Source organism: Lissotriton helveticus, chromosome 1_1, assembly GCF_964261635.1.
Source record: "Lissotriton helveticus chromosome 1_1, aLisHel1.1, whole genome shotgun sequence".
NCBI classification, from domain to species: Eukaryota; Metazoa; Chordata; class Amphibia; order Caudata; family Salamandridae; genus Lissotriton; species Lissotriton helveticus.
In genome coordinates, this window is record NC_136057.1 from 833,496,295 (window position 1) to 833,517,884 (window position 21,590).

At 40.6% G+C, this 21,590-nt stretch overlaps 1 protein-coding gene across 2 annotated transcripts in view; it reads right to left on the bottom strand.

The window, feature by feature from the left end:
• Nucleotides 1–274: 274 nt before the first annotated feature.
• The window catches only part of IGF1 (insulin like growth factor 1), a 455,617-nt gene continuing 434,301 nt past the window's right edge, over nucleotides 275–21,590 (bottom strand). For both annotated transcript variants that reach the window (XM_078674744.1, XM_078674753.1), the window contains exon 4: nucleotides 275–6,261. In XM_078674744.1, the coding sequence (XP_078530870.1) occupies nucleotides 6,202–6,261 (60 nt within the window). In that variant the 3' untranslated portion in view covers nucleotides 275–6,201. The remainder of the gene's footprint in view (nucleotides 6,262–21,590) is intronic.

A 21,590-nucleotide genomic window follows, 5' to 3' on the forward strand; every position in this document is an offset into this window, starting at 1 on the left:
GCTACTTTCAATATTTACTGAGCTACATCAATGGTTGTAAAGTCATGTTTTATCTGATACTTGTCTAGAATTGAGGATGTGACACAGTAGGAACTACCTGCAAATTGGAAGAAAGTAAAGGAAAGGAAGCTTTGTGGCAAGACAACCTGCATCGACTACTTACACCCACAAGGGGTGCATCGATTTTATCAAGAAATAAATGTACCCATTCTATAGCAGAGATGCTAGCTCATGTACTTTTGTTCCGAGCAATCACTGATAAACGATGGCGGGGAAGGGTGGTGAACTCTTTATTGTGAGGCACAATTATATTGACAGGGCTGTTAAACAAGAAGTCATTTGTGAAGCGCTTTAGTTTCACACACACATACTTTCGTTTTTGTGAAACTCTTGCTTCAGTTTTGGAGAAGTTATTACTTTGCTGTGGATAAATTTGTCAACGTTATAAGGTAATCCGGTTCTTGTAAGAATTGCACCTATATCATGATTGTCTTTTCAAACTTAAAAAATATACTTTATATGCTTTCTTTTACATTTGAGTCAAGTACTTTCTTAAACACAATAGCACCACTTGGCATTCCCAGCCAAATCATTAAATGAAAAAGCGAACATGCTACATATACGTTTTAAACATTTTGTCAATACATTTGTTCAGCTTCTCTGGGGCTTTTGTAGTACATGAGAGTTACGTGAGATACATAAACCTTCACCTTGGCGCAGCCGGAGAAGCAGGGCTGTCCAATTAGTTTTTCGGGTACTTCATCGTTGTTGTCATTGTTTCATTCTTCTAAAAGGCTGGGGCAGATTTATGAAGGCCTTGCGCCGCCGGTGCGTCATTTTTAACATGGGAAAAAGTGACGCACCGGCGGCGCGAGGCCTTCATAAATAAGGCCCTGGAAGCTTTGTTATGCGCAAATAAATATTCTTTGCATTTGCGTATGAGACATTGCACACTGCTCATTGTAACTGTTTTTCTTTGCACGATTGGCTCTCTAACGCAAAGCATGTGTGTTGGGATACACGGTCGCTTATCCCCTCATTTATTCAGTGAATATTAATGCAAACTCACAACTTAATAGTTCCTTCCCTTCTGGGGGTTTAGTATGTTGATAAAGTATTTACCAGTCTCCTGTGTGATTATTGAGTTACCTAGTTTGTTTTAGATAACATTTCACATCAACCCCAACCTTTTCCGATTCTCATTGGTCTACACATTGACCAAGAGTATTTACATAATTTAAAGTGGCCATCCAGAAGAAAAAAAAGACAGTTGTCGTCAACCAGACACGCATCTCTAATAATCACCAATAACTGGCGTTCCCGATTTCTCTTTTGTATGATTGAGGGCCTGATTACGAGTTTGGTGGACAGGGTTGCTCTGTCACAAAGGTGACGAATATTCTGTCCACCGAATTACAATTCCATTATATGCTATGGAATTTGTAATATGGTGGACGGGATATCCATCACGTTTGTGACGGAATATCCTTCACCCAAACTCATAATCAGGCCCTAAGTCTTTTCGAGCTTTTAAAACCTACTGTGATCTTCCAGAACCTTCTTTCATATACAATTATTTCCCATGAAATACTATTAAATTCTTTATCTGTTTCACATTCTGTTTCTGGGACATGGAGATTGGTGGATTCCTCCAACTATCCAGTGTTGTTATGCATAATTGTTAGCGTTTCTTTTCAAACCTAGTTACCACAGAAAATGTGGGCTTTTAGAGTAGTAAATTGATGGCCGTCTCAGCAGGGGACGTATAATGTAGGATGCTCTTTTAGATTTTTTCTAGTATGCTAAAGGGAGTGCATCTGGTACTCAATCTTGGACTACTCGATAGACCTGTTCATTACAGGTATTCCCAGATTTGGGAAAACCACATTGTAGGCTGGCCCAAAAATACTTATGTCATGGAAACAATTCTCCTAGAGTACCTGGGGAAACACGCGGGTCACCTTTTGACTGATCAAATACAGGTGCCTCATTTTTTTCTGAATGGCTTGCAGACAGTAAAGCATTCAGGACGAAAGCGTTACCCAGATCAGCTGGTGCCAATGGTCATGCTTTAGGACATGGCATCTTGGTTGATAGTCACACTGTCATGTGTAGATTGTTCCAACGGATCTTGCTTTATTACCCCTATATAACCATTTCTTTTAGCCCTTAGCATGTCGATACCAATTTTGATAAGAGACATTTTTATAAATATTGCTAATGATGCTGGTGATATTTTGTTTCAAGACCTTAGCAGAGTTTTAGTTTTTGGTGATACATCTTTCACACACCAAAGCCCATTTCACTAGAAGAAGTCTTCTTCTATACCGTTCCTTTACCAGGCCTTTCTGCATTTACCAAAGGTATCTTATGGAACATCACAACGGATTCCAGATCCCTCTCTTTAGCTCAGTTAATAACTGTAATCAGTAGCCTTTCACAGGGAGTTTGCCTACTTAAACCAGATACAGGAAGTGAATGGGTTCTTTCCTTGACACTGCATATTCCTTCATTTGTATCATTTTGCACCAAAGAAATGGTAACCTCCCATGCTTCAGGCAGCGAAGAAGGCTCTAGTGTGCTTTGAAATGCACTTCTTGGTCAACCATGCTTATAGTTCATTTGTAGGTAAGTGTTACACAAACACACACATGATAACTCCTCCGATATTTTAATAGTTTTTCCCCCTGCTCTTGTGAAATAAAGCTTTAGTACCATTACAGCACACAGAGATATGTGTTTTGTTGCTTCTACTCCACTGGCTGCAACTGTGTTAATGCCCACCCTGCATAGTCTTCAGGCTCTTATTTACTTGCACCGATGATATAACTTTTTTTCTGTAAAAACATTTGTACTTGAATATACGTGTTCTGTTCCCACTTCAGAATAATGACTATAAAACTAGTTTCTCAAATAATAGGAAGTAGATGCTCTCAATTAGCTATTACTGTTATATTATTTGATAAGCCAAGACCTAATTACAACAACATGATAGTATGTGCAAAGAGTTATGTTTGGGTGTTTCTCCTACACGTTTCTCTGAGGAAGGCATTGCTAGCACTCCACCAGGGGTAAACTCAGGATTCCTCATAGGAGAGTATGACTATTTGACTGTTTAGTAGACCAATCACAGCACGTTTAGACAGAGCCCTCTGTTTCCCATTGTCTATCAATCCACCTTCCTCTGCATGCTTATTTATTTTAAACGTAAAGGAATGGAGTAGCTTCTTCTATGTTGCTGTTGCAAGTGGCATTACTAAATTGTCTGTACACTTAAAAAGATATGATGCCAATGATGCATTTTAAGAGCACAAATGTAGAATATTGTCTGCAGTAACAGGAACACAAAATCCCTATGTTTCCTGGTGTGTATTTACTCCTGGGACAGCCAGCCCACCTTATGAGGGACTGTTCAAAGTTGCTCTCCTGAAATGGGAAGTCATTTATGTTTTTTATATATTGAGCGAGAAGATCCCGAAGTGCAAAACAAGCTTTAGAAATCGCAGAAGATGGTACAACGAAACAGTCTGTTAAAAAGTAACCAGGATAGAATTTTTAACAGGAAATTATAACATTTTTAGAATGATCACAGACTGAGTAAAACATGCATATAGCATATCGTTTGGAGTCAATTCCCTGATCCTAGAAAAACAAGTTGCTCATTTCACAAAGTTTAGGCACTTGGGTGGTATACAATGGCACATGGCTGACTTTTACTGCCATCCAATATCAGTTTGTTTTAATACATTTTTGTTGAGTCGAATGAAGTAAAAGGTTCATATGAGCAGGTTTTGATATTTTTCGACTTATTGACACAGTAACAAAATACATACATAGATACAAGTGTGAACTCTGTGGTTGAGTCACCATCTGTTGGAAAGCCCTTGGTCCGTGTATTTAAAAGGTCAATTATGAACAAGGGTGGGAAGGCGCCTGAAGACACTCTTTCTAGACAGACAAATGTCTTTGAGCACCTGGGACGGGATTTTGATGTGGAGTTTACAGTGCACTGTGGATGGCAGAGAATATGGACTACTCTGCATCTGTGCTTCGTGAGGATTGCGCGGTGGTTTTCGCCCCTGCAATATAGGAATGAGCTGAAGAAAGATGGGGTTTTTAGGCCACATTGCCCATGTTTCACTGCCACAGCGTGCAGCACCCGAAGGTAGCATACATTATTTGCATAGGCAGTGAGAGTCTCACCATTTCTACTTGTCTCTTGAATGCAGTTCCTTTCATCAATGTGGACATGAATTTCAGATACTTTACAAGCACAAATAAGCCACCCTCTGTCCAAGTGCTTAAATACGGTCAAAGGCAATTTTAAGGAACGTGGACACGAACGAGGCAAATGTAGCCCCTGTAAGCCTTCTATTGGTGCACAGAAAAACACCACAAAAGCGATATTACATAACGCAGGTCGCATACTTATAGATCTGCTGTGCATTGCACTTTGCTCTGCAGTTTGGCATGAAATACCACAGTCCTAAACATAATGCAATGTTTTTCTCCTGAGCAAGGTTTTCAGCATTAGTCTACAAGGACTGGGTAGTTTCTGGATTTCCAATTACTCTAGAAGCAATAATTGTACATACAATGGATGCAAATCAGAAGCTTTTATAGAATTAGTGATCCATGTCCGAATTTCATAATGCCGCAGATTAATTATCAGTGTGGCTGAGATTAATTCCAGCATTTAACAGTCACCTTTCTGTTTTTATACTTCAAACCTGGAATGACACTGGCCCTCAGGAAAAATCAATGGCAATTCTAACTTTACAACCTTGGAGTTTATCCAACAATTTTAAGATCTTGCAAAACATCTACCTGCAATTGTCCATGTACTCATTGGGACTTCAAGTCATATTTTGGGACATCCTCCTCTATATGCCAAGGTAATCTTTCAATTAAACTTGATACTAATATGACAATACTTCAGATTCCTTGATAACATATCAATACTTCAGATCTTTTAATAGCATGCGATGCCCTGCTGTAAAGACAGAAATCCCTCTCACTCTATGACCATTGCACAGATTAAGACCTAAGAGATAGCAACATTTGCTACTTTAATGGTTGGCTGCCATCATGATTTCCCGTGAAACAGTTTCCGGATTATGAAAACAGCCTTCACAGTCACTAGATGTACGCATATTGTCTCTGTGCAATCAGACTTTATCCATATCCTTTCTTCCATATTTCAAAATGTATTATTTTTTCACTATCATTGTACTAGCCTTCAACAACATTTTAATAACATATTTCCTGAAAAGTGTTTTCAGATCCCTACCCTACTGCAAACTACACAAATAGCACCACTGACTTGAAACATTGTTTTGCGTATTGTAGGATATATGCGTATTACTGATAGGATAAATTTTAGATACTGCTTTATATGGAAAAAAAAGAAATTACTTTTGTAAAACATTGTTCCTAAAATTTTCTGTTGAATTGTTGTAAGATTCAACAATAAAGTTGAATCCTATATTGAACTGTTGATAGAAAAAAAAAATCATCTGCTTTATTGATATTTTTGCATGTGGTGAAAATAAGCTTTGTCTACCAATACATGTGTGACCAATACTCAAAATGCCATTATGGAATTCATGTATGTTCAAAATGCTGCAAGAATGCAAAACTGTGCAAACATTAAAGGGGCGGACAAACAACAATATCAGACACTGTACAAATGTACAGCCTGTATCTTGTAAAGAAGTGCAAATAAAAGAAAACCCCTCTTACCAGACTGTTGGATGACTTCCACAGTCAGAGTTTGAGTGGTCAATTTAGTGCAATTGGATCCACTCAGGGTCCACCCATTTCTGGGCCCCTGAGGGGTGCAGGCATCTGAAATACTGAAAAAACTCAACTTCTGTGCAGGGCATTCATCAGGGTCAAAAATAAGACAGCAATACATCAATTCCAGTAGATATTTCAAGTGACCATTAACATTCTGTTGACATGACAAAATTCTGTAGAAATGTACATTGTACTTGGCGTTGCTTTGTTGTTTTTTGGCAAGACATATTATTGGTACCTAAATTGTTCCTGCATTGCTGATTGGGAAATGCCCATTAGTGATATCGTCAAGCTTATTTCAACTATTGTTTTTAAAAGTCCTATATTTTTAACAAATCATTTCTTTACAGTAAAGGATTTTGCAGATGTCACATTCCGTCTTCTTCCCCAGGATTGCATTTTTTACATTCGGTAGCTTCTGTTTCCCGTGTTTCCTCGGCTTGCGTTCTTTAAATGTACTTCCTAGAGGAAGAAAAATGAAAGAACTTTAGTCAGTATAGTAGTTTTTGCAAATAGTAATTGAATGATACATTGAATCTTTTGTCTCAGAGTATATTTCCACGGCCTCAGGGATCGCACTAGTGGGAAACAGCCTTTTCAAAGCGGCCTTTACCATGCAGGTTTTGTGACTTTACCACGCATGGTAATTATTGTCTGTCTGTCTATCTATCCTAATTTCTCTGTTTAGGAGTGGGTAGTGGTAAAGGGCGGTATGGGTAAATTTAGTGTTTATGGGTGGTTAGTTTTAACAGGTGTTAAATGTAATTTTATGGTATAGGGTTATTTTATTTTTATTTTAGAGAGTTTTATATGGCGCGAACTTGACCCGAATTGGGTATCAGAGCACTTTACATAGCACCAGTTGCATTACATGAGGACATATTCATTTTTATTAGACACAGGGAGATTAAGCAATTTGCCCAGAATAACAGGATGTTCAGGGTCATTGTCGAACCCAGTTCCCCAGAATCGAGGTCGACCGCCCTAGCCGTTAGGCCAACTCCTCTCCCGGTTAGGTAGTGGTAGTGGTAAAGGGTGGGATGGGTATTTTTAGGGTTGGGAAGTGGCAAAGGAGGTTAGGAGTACATTTTAAAAGGGGTGTTTAAGGGGTTTCCCCTCAAAAAAAGAAAATATATATGGAGTTCACTTACGTTATAATACTTCCAATGCATAGTAAAGGCATCCGCATGGTAAAGGCTGCATGGAAAAGGCTTACCATGCGTTGTATTGTCATACATTCGGTTGCTGCATACCAGCAACTGTTTTGCCTGGTCTTTCACTCTCAGCATAGAATCTAGCTGCAACCTATTTGTTTAACTAGCATATGTCAGATAGAGCCATGTCTTCATGTTTCCGCAGGTTATCAAGGAGCTATGGGCCCCATGCATCAAACCAAAAACCGGTCGCAAACGGTCAGATTAGCAGAATCTGTCCCTTTGCTACCAGTATTTTTGCATTTAGGATGCATCATTCCAAATGCAAAATCCGCAACTTAAGGAATCGCTAAAATTGTGATTACTTAAATTGCGATTTCATTTAAGGAATCGCAAATATATATATATATCTAAGGGTCACTACACTTAAAACTTATAAGTCACCCCTACAGCTGGCCTTAACAATCCTTGGTGCTTAGTGCTTGGTGCTTGGTTCTAAGTGAGAGGGTGCCACTGCATGAGCAGGACACCCCTGCAGCCTATGGAGTCCATTCTCCCCTGTTGTTAGGGCTGCAGCCATTTACGACATATAGAGTGGCATTATGCGACTGCGTGATAACCAACTCTAAAATGGCTGAAAGTAACCCTATCGTGTTTGGTGTCAAACATTGTGAATCATACCCCCACACCGGAAACTGGTGTGGGCGGTATGATTTCACCCCTCAGAAATGCGATTTGTGAGGTCCCTGGTGTTCCTGGTACCAGCCTTCTAGTCCAAGGCAGCCCAAAAGGGTTGCTGCCGACCAGAGACACACTTCTGCACTGCTGCTGCTGAGCCAAACTCGAGCAGGGGAAGGTGGAACAATAGGCATCCTGTCACAGGGAGGTGTGACCACCTCCCAGACAGGATTTAGTGTATTCGGCCTGGGTAGGTGTGCTTGCCAGAAACCGAAAGTATGCATTAAGGGCACATTTGTCGTCCCTGTGCATAGTCCAGTTCAAACCAGTCCTGGGAGCCGTTGGCTCTCGCTCTGGCATGAAACTGGACAAAGGACATGGGAGTAACCTCCCCAGAATCTGTCCAACCCTATCCTGTGGGTACAAAAGGGCTTACCTGGCTGTAGGACCCTGGATTCGATGTAGACAATATTCTGATCAAGAAACCACTGACCTTCGACTGTCTGGACACTCTGGACTTTGTTTGGGCCAGACTTCGTCTCCCTCTCTGTCCAAAGCATTGTGTGTGCCTGTGCTCCATGCAGGCTCTGTGCAGGACCTGTGGAGCATCAAGGACAACTGAAGATATCTCCCTTGGAGTGAAGGAGTCACTCCCCTGCAGCCGCAGGCACCACATCTCAACTTACCAGTCTGCTGCTCCTGACCTCATATGGACTCGGAATGCTCCAGCAACACAGGAGGTGGGTTTCCAAGGGGTACAGGTTGCAATACCTGTACCCCTGTTCACCGTATACTTTTGCAAGTGCACATGCTTGTTGGCATTTCCACAATAAGTGCACTGGGCTCTGAGTGGCCCCAACCACTGGCACCATTTCGTACTAAGAACTCCAGCTTCCTCACACAGAGTGCTCTGTGGGCTACTGCTTTGTGAAACTGCTCGAGGTCCCCTCGCGACTTCAGTGCCTCCGGCCTTTCTTGGGATCCCCTAGTTGATCCAGGCTTGCTCTGACTCCCCTGTGTTTGGTGAGTCTCCTGGACCTTGCTGGTCCGAACCATAACCTTCCTTGACCTTCTGTGTGGGTTGCCACTGCCAAGGCTTTTTGGTGCTCCCGCCGGAGACCGACCCCTAAGCACTCGACATCCTTTGTGGGACAGCTCGCATCCAGCTCGTGGTCATCCTCGACGTCTCCTGGTCCCCGTGGCTGGAGAGACAAGAACACCCTCATCTCACCTGAAGCACCTGACATTGGAGGGCATTTGTCTACCAAGCCCCTGGTCACCCCTGAGTGACCCAGACCCTGTTCCCTCTGCTTTCAGGTACTCTTCATCTAGAATCTACCTTTGGATTCCAATGGACTCTTTTCTTCTTCCCAGCAGTGGCTCCTCTTAGAAGTCCTCCATAGAGATAGACGGTAGTTTCCGATGCCACTTCAGACCTATGCACCTGGCTTCCCTGGGATAGGTAACTCTGGTTCCACAGTATCCACAGGTGGGGTGGCTCTCCAACCTCCTAACTTCCACAGGGTTTCTTCAAAGTACACTTAAAAGGGTCCTTAAACTTTAAAAATGCAACCACGACCCTCTCATAGAATTGTACGCGAACGCGGTCATGTTCCCACACTGCACCTGTCCACCGTGGGTTCACTACTTACTCACCGTGGGTGGCTCCTGGGGGTCCTAGCGATTCTACATCCTCTAGACACTGTCTTAACTCGAGTTGTGGTTCTTAGACCACTATTTTAGTATATGGTCTGGTCTCCCCCAGGGGCCCACTATGTATTAGTGCTATTTACTATTGTTTCTGTGCTACAGTATTGTGTGCTTTGTGAGTATCTGCGTGTAGAAGATACTGTGTCATACGTAAAGTGTGTTATATTAATAAATACATATTTTTATAACTACTGTGTGGTTCTCCTTTCATTTAACCAATACTATAAGGTTGCATTCTGGTAAAACAAGCTGCTTAACAGTCCTTCAAGACTAAGCCTGAAGGCTGCTCTCCACAGCTTCCACTTGGATAGCTTTCTAAAGTTATCTTTGACCTCTTAAATCACCATAAGGGTTGTTTAGACTGGTGCAAGGTGTGCAAGGTGCCCACTTTAATTAGTGGACAGCATATACCAGGCAAACTTCTCACAGTGGCGGTCCTGTGACCGCCCTAATCCGAGGCGGCTTTTTGGACTATCTACTGGTAATCCAGCTGTGCCAGGGAACCTCCGTTCCCTGGTGATGGTGCAGCAGACAGGACTATTCAATATGCTCACCACCATGAAAAGGCTGGTGGTTGGAAAACAAAGCAGGCCCTTCAGGGCCCCCATGTCCCCACCGCTAAGGGGATGCATTCTGTTTGCATGCACCCCACGTTCCAGCACGGCATGGACTTCACAGTTCATGTTGTTCTGGAACTTTTCTTCCGTTCCCATTGCGGTGCCTATTTTAAGGGCCCTGCAATAAGAACAGAAAAAGAAAAGCCTGCCAGATACGAATTGCACTCGTAATCTGGCGGGCGGTCACTACACGCCTTTGGTGGTGATGTGCTGGAGCAGAGCCGGCGCAGCACCACCAAAGTCATAATCGGGCCCATAGTTTTCACGGTGTAAATCTCTGGTTTGTGGGCTAGAGAAGCAAGTGATGGAATCCACTGGGGAGCATGAGATAGATTTTGGTTTCAGTTAGGGATGGGGTAAATTGCATTATTCCATGTAGCATAATCACGTGGAATTATCTAATAATTCTTCAATGTTACATTTGAATTACATGAGAACAGTAATTCTGTGTTTAGCTAAAGTTCTTAGAGCAAAAATGCCCCCTACTGTCCAAATTGGATGCGAGATAAGAAATAGTGCTAAATGCAACAGAACATGAATAGCGAGCATGAGCAGCGTCTTGTGCTTGCTAAATCTGCTCCTGGGATAGGATTTTTCCCAAACGTATTAAAAGCATTTCATGCTATTTTCTTACGGCAAAATGCACTCTTGCATCCAAAATGGACGTGAGGATGTATTTTGCACTAAGAAACTGTGCTAAATGCAGTAGAACACAAATAGCAAGCATGAACAGCCACTTGTGCTCTCCAAATGTGCTCTTGCTGTAGGATTACTCCTAGTTACGCAAGCAGGAGAGAAGTGGAGCATGGTAAAAACAAAAAGTTGTCAGTATTCAAATTATTGCAAAGGCTAAGGCTCAGGAAAGAGTGGACCCAAAGAAAAATAAGTGTGAAGCATCATTCGGACAAACATAGAACAATGGTCTGCTGGAGCAGCTAAAACAAACAATTTAAAATGGGCAAGATTAATAATGCACAAATTAAACAGCATACAGGTAAGAACAACCCTTTTAATGCAAATAAATTGAACCTGCTTCCGTAGTTCACATTAAAACAGCAACACAGCAATCTGGTGTAAAATCACTGAACAAAACAAATATAGCAAACTTGGGCACAAGTCTAAAAGAAATTTGTAAATCTTAGGCCCTAGGCTTGCAGACTTACTTACTTTGGGATTTTAAAAATGTTTGCCAGGTCATGGCTCAAAACATGAGACAGCCTCAGTTTTCCTCCTTATTACCATAAATCTTTATTAATTTTCAGTTACTGTTATGCAGAGGCATTTCTGTCCGCACAACTGTACGAAAAGCAAAATTGTATAGTAGAAACTGTCATTTATATAGTGCCATTTTTCCTTTATATAGTATGTATGTATGTGGTATTTCTGTAAAAAGAACCCAGCCAAAAGGCAGTGGAGCACTCTAGTTGGTCAAAGAGAAGCATATAGTCAACAAGTAATAGGTGAGGAAGCTGGGTTATGGGCGGATAATTGATTGTGATGTAGTGTTCTTTTAAGATGGCAGTCTTCATCTCTTTCTTAAATTGGATATGCATGAGGGTGGTCCTGATGGATACAGGGATGTTATTCCGGATCATGGGTACATAAATAGAAAAGGACTGCTGTCTTGATTTTCTTTTTTACACTTATTATACTGCAGTCTGATGGTGTCCAAGATGTGTGTGTGCTGAGAACTGCCAGAGAGGGTGAGCTTGTCTGGAAGCTAAAAGATGGTGCCGGATGTGGTAACTTTGCAAATGATGCAGCTGGTTCTGAAGATGGTGCAGGCAGGCAAGTGGACCCAAAAGAGTTCCATTAGGGTGGGGTTGATGTGATCCTATTTTTTCAGACCCCGAATGAGAACTATTGTGGTATGTAGGATACCCCTCAGGGTGCCAGTGTGGAGTCTGGGAGGCCATGACGTAGAGCATTACCATCATACCGATATCTAGATGCAAGAGTTTGAGAGCTTAAACAGCAGTTTTAAAGTCACGTTCTGGAATAAACGGCTTGGATTTCTTTAAAAGATAGAGTTGGTACCAGGCTGTCCTTGTTTTTTGTCAATGTGCTCCTTTAAGGTTCTGTTGGTGTCCAGGATAAATCCAAGGGATTTGGCATTCTATGAGAGTTGGGTTTGAAGCCTTCAAAGTTCATATTATCAAACCATGTTTCTACTATAACTTGTTTGTTTTCCATAGAAAATAACAAAGATTCTGTCTTGGTAAGGTTGAGCTTCGGGTATGGAGTGGAATCCAGTTCTGGATGATGTGCAAGCAGTGTTTGAGGCGTTGGATGTCTAAGCAGAGGAAGCTTTCAAGTAGAGTTGTGTATCTTTGTCATATTGGTAAATCTTGATGCTGTTATCTGAACGTAGAGCTCCAAGCACCTCAATGTAAAGGTTTAGGATGACAAGACATAAAATGGAGCCCAGGGGGACTCCAAAGGTGCTAGGGAAATTTTGTGATGTGGAGGTGCCCGTGTAAGCAAAGAGGTGTCAGTTGGTAAGGTAGGAGGAGAACTATAAGAAATTATGTTGTTGGTTGACTGGGGTGGGAGCCCTGGTCAAGAAGCAACTACAATCCTATTCAGGGTAAGGCACAAGCAAACCCTATATTAACCTGAGCTTAACCCCCTGATAGTTTGGCACAGAGCAGACAGGATTAACTTAGAGATGAAAAGTATTTGTGCAACACTTAAAACGGTAACACAGAGAAGATGGGTATGCGGCACGGTTACGAAAAGCTGCGAGGCTGCGATTTGGAGTCCAACTTCATTGTCAAGTCTGTCGTCAACATGAGATGTAAGGGCCTGTGCCAAGTTTAACAAGAACCAGTGAGGGACATTGCAGGTGCATCCTATTCGAGACTTCAGGATGCATATGAGGGTGGGATGACATAGGCTCATAGTTGAACTTGTAGGTTTAATTGTATCTTCTATTGGTGTTCTAAAGCTAACCACATCACTCTAGACATCCTTGCCATATTATCGGCAGTGAATACTGTATAGTGTTACTACAATCTATTGTAATTGCACCTGAAAAATAAAAATTTGGCTTCAGTGATGTGCTGCTATAAAACCAAATAAAGATGGTTTAAGAAAAAATAAGGGTTGGATGTTCGACTTCCATTTGTGGCCAAGAAGGCATTCTCTATGTTGAGAAAGGTAACAGTCGCAGACAGTCGCAGTGCTGTTGCATGATCTAAAGCCAGATTGGTGGTTCTGAAGGCGATAGTTAGCATTGATGTGATCTTAAAGTTGAACATAGACTGATTTTTTTAAAATCTTGCTGATGAGCAGTAGGCGAGTGATGAACCAGTAGTTGGTGAAGACATCAGGGTTTATTTAGGAGTGAGCGATCTGGCCTGCCTTAAGAGCTTCTGGGAAGATGCCTTGTGTGACAATAGTAAGCAAGGTTAAGACAGCTTCCTCAAAGAGAGGTCTGATGAAGGTTGATGGTAAAACATCATCTTCATAAGAAGTGGCTCTGAGGGATTCATTATGTCAGCAAGATCTGGCAGTAAAAGGGCTTTAAAAGCAGACCATTGTGGGATTCTACAGGTAGGGGTGGGAGTAAGAATTGAAACAGGTTTGATGTTGCCAATGTGGTGTCAGATCTTTTGCATTTTTCACTGACGATGGGGATGATGGCATTGTACTTTTCCGTTAACTGAGAAATAGTTGGGTCCCTCACGCAGTTGGTGCAGTGCAGTGTTGTGAACAATGTTCTTTTTTCTGTTGGTGGCTTTAATGACAGTGTTGGTAAAGTACTTTGCTGTGGCTGATGTGATGGGCTGCTTGTTGCACATAGGGAGTCCAGTATCAAGAGGCCCTCTGGAGTTCTGTTTTTCTTCAATTTTCTTTCCTGCATATGGATTGATCGTTTATTGTCAGCAAGGTCTTTAGAGTACCAAGGAACTGAAAGCTTTGGCTTGCACTCGTTTGTTGTTATTGGAGTGTGTATGTTCCAATAGCTCTACAAAAGAGGCTGAAGTTGTTTAGAAAGGTGTTGGTATCAGATGTGGAGTTGATAGAATGAGAGATGAGTTCACTCATTAGGGTTTCTATGAACAAGTCTTTGAATGATCTACATTTTTGGTCCCCTCTTTGCATTGACCTTTGTTTGTTGATAGGGTGCTGAACAGGGAGACAGGGATAGCAAAGCGGTTAGTCAGGTTCAGGGGTATGGATGGTTTGATTTAGATTGTTGGTAATGTAGAGAAGAAAAGTTCAAGATTGTGGCCTTTGGGGTGCGTTGGTTATGTGACATCCAGTACCATGTTGAGTGCATAGATGAGGTTAAATTGTGATGTCTGGGAAGTTGTTTCACCCCAAGTGTGGGTGTGCTGGATGGATAAAGTGGTGAGCGGGTACATATTTCCCCTTCTTCTGTACCGTCATCAGCTATGTGGCAGTTTCCTTCCCCTTTCATCATGGAAGGGTGTTCAATCTTTTCTCGTGTGAGGATGAATCACAGGTTGGTTTGTGAATATCTACAACTGTGTACATTCATGTGTTTGTGCACAAGCATCCATGCATTAAAGTCTTGGATTGCTTGCTTTGCACCTACAACTAGTTTCTGGGAGTATATTTACTCATATCTAAGTGTGTGTAATTCCTTTTACCTGTGTAAAACCAACTTTTAGTTTATTTTCCAAAAGTAGTTTTGCACTGAAAAAATGATATTGATGTAATAAAATATGATGATATAAAAAATTGTAATTATGCTTGTATGCTAACCTCAGAAGCCCAAATAGGTGAGTGAATTTGACTTCTGTGTTAAAGGCACAGTTTTTTAAACATAATGGTTTAATGACCTTTGTGTCATATACAAGTTTTGGATCTTCAAGTTGCACTCTAATCTAAGAAGATCTTGGAGTAGCTACAGACACATTTAACACAATTACAAATCGAAAAGCTTTGGGCAGGGCAATAATATAGGTTGTCGGTTTTCACCTTTCATATCCTTAATTAACCTTAAATTGAAGAGGTAAAAACCTCTCTTCTGCCATCTGCACCCTACCTTCTTCAATACAGCTTTGGGTTTAACCAATCAACCAATAAATCTCTTTATTTGATTGTCATTGGCAATCACAAAAGATAAACAAACAGAATATAAAATCATACATATCAATTAAAAATGTCACTACAGAGATAATAGAACTTGAAAATGTGTATGGTAAAACACAGCTGCCTTGAGAAAACTACTCAATCCAAAATAAACATTAGTACTTGTTATTCACTGTAGAAATCTGATGTAAACCCTGCACTGTTTAAAATTATGACTCTAAATGATTTGTATAATATGCAAAATATCATAAAGTGCAACAAGGATTGGGAGTAAAGATTATCACAAGCACATTTCTTATAACTTAAATCCCCATAGTACCCCGGGGAAAGCACAACATATGACATACAGACCGGTTCTGAATTTTTACAATAAGATTCTTTCCCAGTTATTAGTCGTGTACATTAAATAGGGTTCTGGGCCAGGACTAGTTTTCAAAACGAAGCAATTCCAAACAAGCGATCTGCCTAATTCCAAGCAAATCCTTTTAGCACAGCGTTCATCTATGAATACACATTTCACAATATTCTTATCAGCTTTTCAATACAGATGAAGAATTATCAAATAAAATGGATTTACCTAAAATAGTACAATTTCATTTAACATAAGCAAGCCAAGGGATGTCCAGGCCCTGGGCAAAGCGTGCACAGTCATAAATAATGTCATGAGTAAAAGAAGCCCTCGAGTTGTTCCAAATTGACTGTCACAACAAAAGGGGGCTCAAATGAATGGAATCCTCAAGATACGGCAAGGCCATCTTTTATGACAGATATCATGGGGAGTGAAAGAGGAAGAAAGAGAGAAGATGCCTACAAAATAAATTCTCTTCGACCTTTAACACACGACTATCAGATTCCACACCAAAAGCTTGCAACAGGTACACATTGCTTAGAATATATTTGTATAAGAGAGACTATAGGCTTCTCCCAACTCCAGAGGATATAGATGTTAAAAACTGAACAAATAGGTTGTTTGAATTTAGTGTTTCTAAAACTTATATTCTCTGCCCAAGAACCATTCGCATCAAATATTTGGCCAAGGTATGGAAATTTAAAAACACTCTCTAAATAATTCTCATCAATCCGTAGAGACAATATCCAAATTAGACTTGACAAACACCTCCAAAAATAAGCATAAACTCAGAAAGGCTTGTACCAGACCAGAAAACCATCCAAACTAGACTTGACTAACCCATCCAAAAATCTGATTAGCTTTGGCAAACGCCATAAAAGCCTAAAACGGTTATGCTGAGACGATGGCTGCAGGACTGCTTCTTCAGAATGATTAGTGATATCTAATGGTAAAACTAGAGTAGCAGTCAATGGATTGTGATCACTGAAGTTGGAGGGCAGTATCTCACATTCATAAAAATACTGTATTAAGCCAAGAGTAATAAAACAGTAATCAATTACTGAATAACAACCTCTTCCATGGAAAGTAGTTATCCTGGGTAATCTTTCATCGACTGATTCATGTATGTTTACAAGGTAACGACCCATAACATAGTCGACGAACTCAATACCCTTCATATCAGAGGGGCCTGCCAAGCACCCACATTACAATGATTCGTAGAACCAATATCAGAATTTGTATAGCTGAGTTTTGCATTAAAGTGGCAACAGATCATAATGATACATTCCGACTGAGCAGAATTAAAATTGGACATACATTTGCCAACAATACTAAATAAGATCTAGAACTTCCTATTGACAGAACTAGAAAAATCTTTGCTATAGAAATGAATACTATAAATTTAAAACGATGAGAGCCAGTCATGTCGGACACATAGAGCTCAGATCAGCTAAGATTCTTAGAGACTCACTTGGACTTAACTCCAAGTTTCATCCAAATCGACAATCCTCCCTTTGGTCGCCCAGGCGTAGTGGAGATAGCAGGGATAGAAAAACATGAATAACAATTGAAAGCCACAGATGTTATAGCCCAGGTTTCTTGCTAAATGATAAAAACAAACTGTTCAGCCAGGACAAGCCAATCTTTCATGACCAGTTTACTATTAATCCTTACAATATTCCAGGACATAAAGGTAAACTTAGGCAAACATCTCCTGCACCTAATAGACTTAGTATTACGTACACAACTCTTTTCAGGTGAGGGCTCCTGTGTACTAGCAGGGAATAAAATACCTGACGAATAATTGTGTGTAATGTCTCCCCTGGACATAGAAGAAGTAGCTTTATTACTAGCAACCTTTGAAACCTTCAAATGCTGACCATCCCTGCAGTGTGCAGACTCAACATCAGGCACAGCTATAAGTTAATCACACACCCCTCCAATTCTTCCAAGGGCGCAATTCTATTGTTATGAGCAATCCCAGGAAAACTAAAATTACAATGCACCAAATTGGATTTTGAAACAGGAGCAGGGCCTGAGCCAGAAGCAAAAGGGGCCTCAGGGTATGGAGTTTATAGAATTATCCCAATTGAAGAGCATATATCTGAGAAAACCCATGAAATGAAAGTTATGCAATCAACATTTGGATTACTAACATTTACAACTTTAAAAAGGATCAAATCCCATGTGCTTAGTTAGCCAAAGAAGGACCTTAAGAATCAGTTGGTCAGTAGACTCGTTCTGAACTAGTTTGAGTTTGGGAGCGTTAGCCAATATTGAAACGTAAGGACAAACTGAGGGAGGCAAATTCAGTGCTACATCCTTTCTGCCAGGATGCAAGTATCGCCTGTCTGGTTGCTCAGGATGGAGAGGAAGAGCACACCCCTCAAGTGCAATAGGGTTTGGTTGGTTAAACATGGCATGGGTGGGTAAGATAGGGGTGCATACAGGGAAAAAGGAAGTATATCATTAAGCCTGGCTTGGGGACCATAACATCCATTAGAAAGTGCTGTATTAGCAACATTACACGTGTTACTACCAACTTGGAGATTAGCTAAGACTGGGGGGTGCTGCTGAAGATACAATGGCAGAGGGGCTCATGCTTTTAAATTGAGACAATTTGGTCAAACCTGCTTCTATACTGGCAAGATGTTCTTGCAGAGGATGAATTTTAGTATAGGTTCAAGCGTGACACATATTTCAACAGAATTGTTTGATGCGGGATCAACAGCCCCTGTATCATGTATGGCATTACGTTCCCTTAGACCTGTTTGTACCTTACTTTGAGCAGTCCGACCGTTCTTCATTTTACCAGCGGGTTCATTAAGCAGAGAAGTGACAACACAATTTGTACAGACATTCTCCATACTCTCCAGGTGTGCAGACAAACAAGCAGAATCATTAGTAACAGGAACATGGGCCTCCAGTGTTTCACCAGGTTGAGCACATGAAGGCAAATCCCCTCTCCCCCTCCCAAAGAAAGTCTCCTTTATGTCAGTTCAATTTCCTTTGAAAGCACCCATACTGCATGCACCAAAAAAGGAGTCAATAGTAGCAATCATGTTATCCACAGCAAAACTACTCACAATTTTCCTTTTTCTCATGATCAGAGGAGACAACAATCCAAATGATTCAAATTAGTAGGACCAAGAGAGATGGCCTAGCCCGGTCTGTTCTGGCCACTCACGTGCACCGACAGTCCCGCTCTTGGCCCAGGCACGCGCCTAGGTGCGTGCCGTGCTGCAGTGTTTCAGGCGCGCTTCAATAGCGCTGCCCTAAAATGCCTGGGCAAGATGAGATAAGGTGTATGCTGGGTACGAAGTCCCACCCCAGCAGGACATTGTTTTACCAGATGTGAGCAAGGGCCTCATTCCGGCTTTATCAATTCCAGTCTCCTGCTAATGCTGTTGTAATTTCCGTTTGGAGTTGCCTTTGTTTAGCTGACTGCTGCTTTTTCAAAGTGTTGCAGATTGTATTCATTTTAAACTTTTCTTTATAAAGTTATCCTCTTTTTGTATGCACACATGAAGTGCATTTATAACTGGCTTTCTAGTTTGCCTTCAGTGCTCTTGTATGTCATGCTACTACAGACATTTGACTATTTTATTACTAATTGAGGCTGTTCCATTTATTTCTATCTATCTATCTATCTATCTATCTATCTATCTATCTATCTATCTATCTATCTATCTATCTATCTATCTATCTATCTATCTATCTATCTATCTATCTATCTATCTATCTATCTATCTATCTATCTATCTATTTATCTATCTATCTATCTATCTATCTATCTATCTATCTATCTATTTTGCAATCCCATCTGTCTGTCTGCCTACCAATCTTCCGATCCGTCCACCTGTTTATCTGTCTATCTGTCTGTCTCCCTGTCATCCTTTGTGTCTATCAATCTATTTACCTGTTTATCTACCTCTCTGCTTGCCCATCTATGTACCACTCTCCCTGTCTATATATCTACCTCTTGGTTTATTTACTTCTCTTTCTGTTTATCAATCTACCTGTCTATATATCAACTTTTCTATCTACTTGTCTGTCTATCTATCCATCTGTCTATCTATCCATCTATCTGTGTGTGTGTGTTTATCTATCTATCTATCTATCTATCTATCTATCTATCTATCTATCTATCTATCTATCTATCTATCTATCTATCTATATATCTATCTATATATCTATCTGTGTCTGTATATCTGTCTGTCTGTCTGTCTGTCTGTCTGTCTGTCTGTCTGTCTGTCTGTCTGTCTGTCTGTCTGTCTGTCTGTCTATCTATCTATCTATCTATCTATCTATCTATCTATCTATCTATCTATCTATCTATCTATCTATCTATCTATCTATCTATCTATCTATCTATCTATCTATTGTTGCAAACCTTTAATCTATCTTTTCAGCCATCTCAATGTATCTGGCTTTTGGACCATCACAATATATTTGCATTAAAGATGTACAAAGACATTAGAAAAAAATCATGAGCAAAGGCAAGCTGGCAGTCAGCACCAGAAGAATTGTTTTTTTAAAGTATGGTGTTAGCTAAGATCTCTTGATTTTACTGAAAAGTATGTGAATAACTTAGTTTCTTATTAAGGTTTTTAGCCAGACTTTATCTATTGCTCTGTGGTTGTGTCGTTCACATCTTTCTTCAACCCATTCCAGCATGCATTATGGGGAAATGGGTTAGCCCACTTCAGCCACTGGCTGACTACACTGTGAGTTACCGCATGCTGCCCTTTCAGAAGGAACATATCCACAGACAAAGTAGTTCCTTTCAGCCTCGTGACTACTATGGTGATGTGCAATTGTTTTTACCAAAAACATTGTTGCCTTTAGGAAATGCTTTTTTCAGATTGATGAGAACCCAGCAGCTTCCTCGATAATAAATATTTAGAAACAAAGCATGAATTGCTGAAGCCAAACGACTGTCAGCCAATGCCCAACTTATTGGCGTTGCCAATGCTTGTTTACCCAGGTACTACTCCTACTAAAATGCCTCTTGGTTGTTGAATTAATTATGCACTTTGATCAGTCATAGTCTGCTTTTGTTTAAGGCATCATATGGAAAGCTATGCTTAGAAATTATTATAAATTGGGCCAACGACGGGGGTGATGTGTGGTAATCGTGGTGTATGTGTGTGTGTATGTGTGCAGAGAAAATGTGCTTGGGTGTGAGAGCAGGTAGTTTTATTGGGTGCATGGACGAATAAGCTAGTCTATGTAGACAAAAAGTTGTTCTTGATGGCCCTACTGAATTGATTGTTTAGAGCAGTGGTTCTTAACCTGTGGTCCGAGGACTCCTTGTGGTCCGAGAGGCCTACTCAAGGCATCTGTGACTGTTTTACAAAATTAAATAATATTCAAATGAATACATTAACATTAATAAAGTATATACAAATAAAGAAGCAAAATTGATTGTGAATTAAACTAATTATTTTTATATTTGATCATTTGTATGGTGTATACTTGTTTTTGTATTTTTTGTGTAATATTTTGAGGTTTAAATCATAGAAATTGGTTGGGCCAGGGGCCCCGGCTTCCAATAACGACTAAGTGAGGATCTCCAGATTCCAAAAATGATTCAGTGGGGGTCCACAGAAGTCTAAAGGATAAGAACCACTGGTTTAGAGTAAGAGGCAGGCTACTCCAAAGGTGCGCGTGGACTAAAATAATTGCAATTCACAAAATGTGATTTTTAAAATGTAAGTATACATAGTAAACAAGAAGAAGCTGGATGTGGTGTCCTAAATGGATTATATTTATGAAAGTGAACAACAGGCAATATGAACTAATATTGTGATGAGCAAGATGGACTATGCTTACTGCCTTAAATTGTATTTTCCCTTTTACTAGTGGCCAGTGAAGAGTCCTAATGTGGCGGTGACATGGTCCCTACTCTTCATTCGACAGTGTCGTGACTGCTGAGCTCTTCCGTCTTAGTAACTTTTGCAGAAGGTAACTTGAAAGTTCCAAGTGTAATCTATCTGAGAAGTCCCTGCACTTTGCTGAAGAAGGGTAGGAGACAGATTTTTTTCTTGATGGAGTGCAGGTGAAGCAACACATATATATCACTTTGGGGTCATTTTTGGTTCAGCTATGGCAAAGGAAGGGGAAGTTTCAAGTTTATGTTACCGTATTTTGATACGCCAGGATTCAAGTTAGGCTCCCGCCATCTTGAGCTCTGTATTCTAGGATTGTAATTTAAGA